This window comes from Arachis hypogaea, chromosome 6, assembly GCF_003086295.3.
Source record: "Arachis hypogaea cultivar Tifrunner chromosome 6, arahy.Tifrunner.gnm2.J5K5, whole genome shotgun sequence".
Taxonomy (NCBI): Eukaryota; Viridiplantae; Streptophyta; class Magnoliopsida; order Fabales; family Fabaceae; genus Arachis; species Arachis hypogaea.
Genome location: NC_092041.1, coordinates 116,957,082 through 116,965,502, shown reverse-complemented (window position 1 = coordinate 116,965,502; position 8,421 = coordinate 116,957,082). Strand labels below are relative to the sequence as shown.

The 8,421-nt window shown below is 27.2% G+C and overlaps 1 protein-coding gene across 1 annotated transcript; it reads right to left on the bottom strand.

The window, feature by feature from the left end:
- Positions 1-5,348: 5,348 nt before the first annotated feature.
- Positions 5,349-6,803, bottom strand: LOC112756126 (heat stress transcription factor B-4-like). The gene is made up of 2 exons (XM_025804582.3): positions 6,439-6,803; positions 5,349-6,324 (listed from the first exon to the last, which is right to left on the bottom strand). Exons 1-2 carry the CDS (start codon positions 6,688-6,690, stop codon positions 5,488-5,490), a joined length of 1,089 nt encoding a protein of 362 aa, XP_025660367.1. The 5' UTR covers positions 6,691-6,803; the 3' UTR covers positions 5,349-5,487.
- Between the last annotated feature and the right edge of the window lie 1,618 nt (positions 6,804-8,421).

Below are 8,421 nucleotides of genomic sequence, written 5' to 3'. Positions count from 1 at the left end.
TTTTTAATAATAGTAGACATTAATAAAAAAAATCATGGTTTAAAAACAACTCCTTATTAGTTATTCTACAAAAAAAAATTAATCACTAAATTTAGTTTAGTGGTAATATCTTATGTACTTTTTATGTATTCTTACAAAAAAAAATAATTATAATTATAATTAAATAACTAATTTCTATTAAGTGTTTAATATTAAAATAAAATAAATTTTTTAAAAAATAAGATAAAAATTATAAATTAATTAATACAAGATAAGATAATTGTTATGTGGCAATAATATTAAGTATCTCTCCACAAATCATATTTCTAAATTATATAGACAGTAATAAAATTGTATAGTGTTATACAAATAGCTCATAAATTATTTGGATTGAGTTTGACTATAAATATATATACATAATTAATATATTATAAAAATAAAAAAATCAAACAATATAAATTTTAATTACGACTCCATTGAAATTAAGGTGTGTCATGCAGTTCCTCCAAAATATTCGTTTTCTTTGTAATAATAAATATTAGACATTGCTTTATCTACATGTTCTTTAAAAAATTATGGTCTAAATAAAATAAATTCTTTATTAGTTATTCTAAAAAATATCACTAAATTTAATTTGATGGTTATATTTTATGTACTCTTTATGTATTTTTATTAAAAAAAATTAATTATAATTATAAATTAAATAATTAATTTTTATTTCTATAAAAAATATTTAGATAAAAATATAGTTATTGGTGTTTTTTTGTTAAAACCGTAATTGCAAACAAAATTGCAAATTAAAGTTACATTAGAATATTGAATATGTCAAAATTCAACGCTTTTTTTCTTTTATTTTTATTTAGATTAATTATCTTTTTTATATTTAAAAAAATATTTTGGGTCATATGTCACGAAATTAATTATTGCAAGACAAACATGCCAGCTTTACATTATTTTAATTTATATTATCAGTTTATTGTATTATTGATGTTAACTTTGAGTCTTTATCTATCTTTAATAATTCTCTAGAGATCCAAAATATATTTTTTTTCCCTTGCTTTAATTTCCCAGATGTCTCAAGTTATATTTATTTCATTAATACTTTAGAGGAATATACATTAATGAGAAATCATGAATACAGCAACACTACTATAAACAACATGTAACGCAAGTGCCAATAATAATAAATTACATTATCCTTTTTCTTAACTCTAAATTAGATTACTACTACTATTAGTAGAATATAAAGTAAACAACGCAAGAGTCAAGGAAAGTTATGAAATAACCTTGTGAAAATACATGGTCAAACTTTACGGGACACTTTATTACTTGTATTATATATAAGACAATCACTTAAAAAAAAGTGACTATGCTCTCAAAAGAGCAAATTAAAGAGTAGTATTTTTTTTTTTTAAACCCGTGACCTCTTAATTGAGTATGGAGAGTCTATGTCATTTGAGCTATAACTCATTGGCAGAGTAGTATTTAGTTCAACCAGTTATTTTATTTAATTTGAATAAATTTTCCTTTAACACAGGAATACCAACAATTTCGAAGAAAAAAAAGTAAAAAGAAAAAAAAATCATTTATATACTAAATACTCCTAATATTCGTATAAAAATGTACTTTTGCTAATTAACTGTGTATTTAAATTATTTTTAAATTAATAAATAAAAAATATATATTATTAGTTATTAAGAAAATACTAACATTAAAATAATATATGTTACAAAAGATATATACTTAACGAAATTGAAAAAAAAAATCAGAACAAAAAAAAGGAAATAAAATGGCCTAAGACCATAGTTAAAAAAGAATAAGAGAATATTGGAATCCTAAGAGTGGTTAAAAGTGGTAAAAGGCAAAGGTTCTATGGTCACACTAAAGAGAGAAGCATATAGAAAGATGAATTGATAGAAACATTTTAATTGGAAATAACAATTTTTGGTCAGTTTCTCTCTTTACATTTCGCTTTCCATACTCGAATTATATTCACTTCCTTTGTTCTTTTCCTTAAAATTCATGGACACTTACTTTTAATATATAAACAAAGTTCAATGAATTATTCTCTTCCTTTGCAAAATCTTCAACCCCATTTTGAATATCCTAATTATTACCCTATTACCTTACTTCGCTTTCTGTGTATATTCTTTACTTTAGGAAAACACACACACTACTACACTTTTTAATTTTGATATTAAAAAAAAAATATTTTGTAGCATTGTTAGAATATGGTGTATTTAACCAAAATGTGGAAAATATATATCAAATCAACATATTTGTCTTTTAAAATATCTAATAATTTATTAACAATAAAAAAATTATTTAATTTATTTATATTTTAACAAATTTAAATTTGACAAATTAATAAGATTAATTAGTAAATTTAAACTTGATATATTCAAATTTTTATAATAGTCTAAATTTAAATCTATTTTAAAATAGGAGTTACAAGGCAGACTAAGCTAAGCCAAATACAGATGAGACTATAGACTCCTGAGTCCTGACCCACAACCTAACTTATTTCTACTTAACCTCCACATATCTTGGATGCACACCATCCGATTACACATTTGTTACATATTCCAGGTGGATCCAAAATCTATTAAATTTTAATTCGTTTTGGATCTCAGTATTCAAAATGCGATATACTACAGAAAATGATAAATATTCTATATGTTACATTTTTTAGGCCGTTAAAATGGGCTAAATTTATTGGATCGGTCCATTTACTCATTTAAATGAATGAAATTTGTCTTTCGATTAAATTTCGGACTAAACGGTTGAATCCGATTAACAAAAAAAAAATAACGGATTAAACGGGCTAGTCCGTAGACTAAATAGATGGCCCGTTTAACTATTTTTTTTACAAAAAAATAGTATTTTTAGTCGATATTTTTTTGATTCGACTCAAAAATTTAATCTATCAACTAAAAAAAATATTATTTTTAAAATATTTTTGACTTAAAAATAATATTTTTAAAAAAATAAAATAAAAGGATAAACGGACTGGCCCATTTAACTAATCGAACTGACCATAAAGGGTTCGCGTTAAAAAAATTATGTCCCGCGAATAAAGCGGGCTTAAACGGTCCAACCCATTTAACACACGAATTTAACAGGCCAAGCTTAAATGGGCCGGACTAGTCCGTTTGACAGCCCTGTATATTTTAGTAAATAAAGTATTTAAATAATTTAAATAAAAAATTTCATTATATTTTGTGTTGTCATCGTGTAATAATTGAACTTAGAAATGTTAATTTGATAATTATAACTAAGGGTAAAGTATATTTTTTATCTTTGAAGTTTGATAAAAGTTTTAAAAATACTCCTAAGTTTTATTTTGTTTCAATTTTGTCCCAAAAGTTTTCGATTTGCATCAAATATACCTTTAACGACTAAATTTTCAAAAAAATTAAAACCGATTCAACAACAATTTCATAATAATAACCTCTCAACACAAGTAAATCAAACATAATTTTCATGTATTATTATTAGATTGATCTTAAATTTTTTGAAAATTTAGTCATCGAGGATATATTTGATGCAAATCAAAAACTTATGGGATAAAATTGAAACAGAATAAAACTTAGGGGTATTTTTGAAACTTTTGCCAAACTTCAAGGACAAAAAGTATACTTTACCATATAACTAATATTTATAGAAAACTAACTTTTTATTTTCTTAAAATTATTATAAAAATAGATTAAAAAAATCCTAAAAAAAACAGTTATGTTTAACTTGCTATTTTCGAATTAATTATTTATGTTCATATTTGTTACTAATAACGTCACTCAGTCATTTCCACAGTTATTTTGTGTATGTTACTTAATTACTCCCTTTCGCACTGGAAAATGCTATTAATGAATGTGGCCTTGGTCATCAAGAAAACCTCAGAGATAAATGTCTTTTGTGCCAACTAGCTACCTATCGCCTATTACACCAGCTTTTACATCTTCTCACTTCTCAAGGAAGGAACCCCTTTTAGTCTTTTACCTTATTATGGTCATTCTTAAATTAAAAAAAAAAAAGAAAAGAAAATATAAATAATAAATAACATAAAGAGAAAATAATTTAATTTACAAAGTAAACAAGATTTTTTCTTTACTTCATCACTGATGATTAAACTCTTTTCCTCATCCTCAATCTCATCAATAATGTAAATGAAGCATGAAGAGAGTAAGAATCAGAAAAAAAAAACAAAAAAAAAAAGAAAATCAAAGTACTGAATTAGATCATATATTTAGTCTAAAAATATAACAATAATCTTTTATTCATATTTTCATCAAGTTATTTGGTTCACCGAGTAACTTTACGTGTTTAGGGTACACCTACACTTAATTTTGGACTCTTAAAAAATTGAATTTTTTATTTTTAATATTGGAGTGGTAGTGGTGTTTTTTTAAAATGTGGATTATTGGAGTGTTATACTCAAATGTGAAATTGTTTAATTAGAGAAGCAGAAATCGGACAGTACGATTTATTAGAGGTACAGAAATCGGACCGTCCAATTTATTAGAGGTACAGAAATCGGACCGTCCGATTTTTAGAGGTGCACAAATCGAACCGTCCGATTTGTGGTAAAAAAAAAATTTAAGATACAGAAATCGGACCCTTCAATTTGTGTACTTCCACAGTTTTAAAAAACACCAAAAATTATAATGTTAAGGTATATCACCACTTCTACTTTCATAACAAAAAAAATTAGCCTAAAAAATTTCATGCTGACCTCTCAAGAAAATCTATTTTTTCCCTCTAGGGTTTAGATCGGACATTAAAAAAATAAAAAATAAATAGTATGTAAAATTATAAATAAGAAAATGAAAATTTTCATAAACTAACAACGTAACTATATGCAATCAAAACACACAAAGTTACTGAAGCACCAAATTTGGAGATAAGAATAAATACATAAATTAAATAAAACATTAGGATAAAACCAAAATATATTAGCACAATCGTAGAAATCAATTGAGATATGACATGGCTTCCAGAATGAGATGGCAATCAATGGCACCAGAGAGAGCAACATCAATAATTTTATGATATTAGTGTTTGGGGAATAACAGAAGTTCTTAGGTGCATTAATTAACTACTGTTTTTCTATGTAAATTTAGAGGAATGCTACGGGCGAACTTTTTGGGATTTATAGTCATCAAATAGTTATCAATAAAATTTGTAATAGTTTGAGATTAGTGTGAAATTTCATCCAATGACTCACTCTTTTTTGTTGGTTACATGCTGACCAGAATTTGATAAAGTTACTGTTCCCTAGACTTTTTCGTAAATTTATTATTATTTTTAATTTAAATTAAAAAAATATTAATAAATTAAAAAGATTCATTTGCTCGAGAAAAAAAAAGAGGGAATAAACACAAATTAAACATATGATCCAGTTTTGGGACTAATTAATACACTAAAGTTCTATGTACACACAGATCCAATATGACTTAAACAGTCATAATCTTTTTGATGGAGGAATAATATAACAAAAAATTAAAAAGAAAGCTAAGAAGGAGGCATGAGATTCAATCCCAAATAATCATCATTATCATTTCCCAACACCAAACGAGCCTTGTTATTTGTTTCCGCAAAAGCGTGGCTAAATCCGTAGTCAGGGTGCACCCTTTTCTTATTGGATTGAAGAGACACCCCAAATAGCTTCGTCTTGCAACTCTTACTACTTTGGTCTTCAATCATTGTTATAGAACTCCTCGATGTGTTTGTTGGAGAATTCAAATAGTCATGGTGTTGTTGTTGTTGTTGTTGTTGCACTTGCTTATGCAACATTGAGAAAGCGTTGCAATTAGTTGTTGTAGCTGAAGAAGAAGAAGGTTGGTGTTGTGGAAGAATGAAACTAGAAGAGTAAGTGTTGCTTGGTGCGACAGGCTTAACATGATTCTGAACGAAGTAGATTATGTCGTTGTAGAGCTTCTTCATGTGTGCTAGTTCGGACATTAAGATGTTGTTGCTTCTCCTTAATCTTTCGTTGTCTTGAGAGAGTGCTGTAAGCGTTGATGAAGAAGCAGTAGTAGTGGTAGTAGTAGTAGTGTTGCTAATAATGTCCGAGTCACACCAAGTAGGTAACTCGTCCGAGTCAGGGGAGATGCTGACTCGGTTGTTGTGTTGGTGAAAAGGATGATAAAATGTAGTAGTAGAGGGAAGAATATGAATATTGTTGTTAAAATGATTTTGGTTATGGTTGATGGATGATGGTAGTTGTTGATGATGAGGATGAGTGTGTGATGTTTTTCTTCTATGAATCTCACACAACAAATGCTTCTCCCCTTTCTTGAAGAAGTCATTTGCAAATTCCCATCTATCAGGTACAATCTTTCTGAAACCCTAAACAAATAATTAAAAATTATTAGATAATAATTTAGTCAAATTTATTAAATATTAACTTCACGCGAAAATAGCTACAATTTTGAGAAGGGAAAAAGAGAGGGAGAAAAATACATAGGTGTTGAGTTGGCGAACGAAGCTGGAGAAATTATTATGTTTGAAGTAGTTGGGAAGAAGGTCGCGGGCGAAGTCAGGAGGACGCCAGACAACGAAGGTGGTTTCGTCTTCTCCCCACGAGACAATGTGATCGGTGGCGGCGTCGTCCACCAGCTCGTAGGTCTTGGTGAGGAAGGGCGCCGGCACCGCCTTCTGTGTCTCCAACGACACCACTATGGATTCGCAGTTGCTGTCCAAAACGATTCCCATTTTATGACTCAACTCAGATACATCAGAATCAATCACACACCTAATATAAGTAACAACTACCCCTCCTTTTTGGATCCTATATTCATTAGTCCCCACATTTTTCTAATTTTAATATTTTATTCAATTCTAAACATGCTTTTATGAAAAGAAAAATTTACAATATGACTTATTTCGGTGTAACCGTGTAATTTTGGAGATGATAATAATAATTGTTATTATTAAATATGTCTTGTTTTCTTAATTTATAATTAAAATTTTTTTTTGAAAAAACCATGGTTATTATTTGTGTATTTTTATATATTTTTATATACTGTTTATAGATCTATATACTCTTTTACGGTCGATGACATAGATTAAAAACGTGTATTTTAAAAATTTTAAAGGGAAGTTCTGAAGAAGGTACAGCAAACTTGCCCAAATACCAAAATTAGATGTGCATTTTGGTAAATAAAGTTCAAAAATAAATTTTAAAAAAATATTTTTTATAATTTATATTAGAAAAAAAATCCATGAAAGTAACGTTGCAATAATATATTTAAAAAAGAAAGTAGTATAGTATTGTAAATAGAAATTTGTTGTTTTCCGTCACAGCACCTCGGTTATCTAAGTGAGAAGGGAATATGTGTCTGTCTGTCTGTCATCTTGGACTCAGAGAAAAATAAATAAAATAAAATAAAATAATTAAGGCCCTTTGTTTCAAGACAAACCCGTGACCCTCTCTCCCTTTTCTTTTTCTATGCATTTCTTGTGTGTGTGTGTTAGTGCATATGCAGATAGAGATAGAGATAGAGATAGGGTTCTTCTGAGGCTTCTGACTCTGACATTCATTACCTCTACTCTTTCTCTTTCTCTTTCTCTTTTTTTTCACCCACTAAAAACCACGCACAAGAGAAAAAGAAGAAGAAGCTTGCTGCAGATACATACATACATACATAGATGCTGCTATACACTGCCATCTTTTTGCAAATTGACCATTTTGCACCCCATAAATACTACTACTTACTACTATGCTACAAAATTCAACTCTTCTTCCTACACTTTGTTCTTTACTTTTTGGAAACTTTTTTCTTTCCTTATTAATTAACTATGATTTGTCCTCTAATGACACAATACAAGGCCAAAATATAAAGCTTCTCTATAGTTATTTAATTTGCCCTATATAGCTGTCTGAGTTTCAGTCATAATGAGTATCATGAGTTATATTAATTTTTTTTAAATAAATTATTATTTGTATTCATAAAAAATATAAACGCTGACAAATGTATCCATATAAGAATAAAACGATAATTGTACCCACAGAAAATAGTTTTCACATGCCAAGAATACCCTAACAGACTAATTGTGTAACTAACGTCTGAGTACTCTTGGCACACGGAAGCCTTGTATTTTCTATAGGTACAAATAGTAATTTATTCTAATTTTCATATATATATATATATATATATATATATATATATATATATATATATATATATAAGGGTATGTATGATATTTATCGTATGTGATTTGTTTTAAGAATCTCATATATTTATATAATTTGAATTTTAAAAAATTTGGTTAAAATTTTCAAATTTCATGTATAAATTGAGTTTAATTATTATAACATTATTTTGTTGGAAAATTTAGAGTTTAAGATTATGATTAAGGATTTAAATTTTAAAATTTATAATTAGATGAAAAATTAATTTAAATTGATGTTTTAAATTCTAAACAAAAGGCAAGCTAGAATTT

Coding starts and splice junctions, on each gene's coding strand:
- LOC112756126 (XM_025804582.3), bottom strand. CDS start 6,690: ATGGGAATCGTTTTGGACAGCAACTGCGAATCCATAGTGGTGTCGTTG. Junction 6,325..6,438: donor TTCGCCAACTCAACACCTAT/GTATTTTTCTCC, acceptor TTATTTGTTTAG/GGTTTCAGAAAGATTGTACC.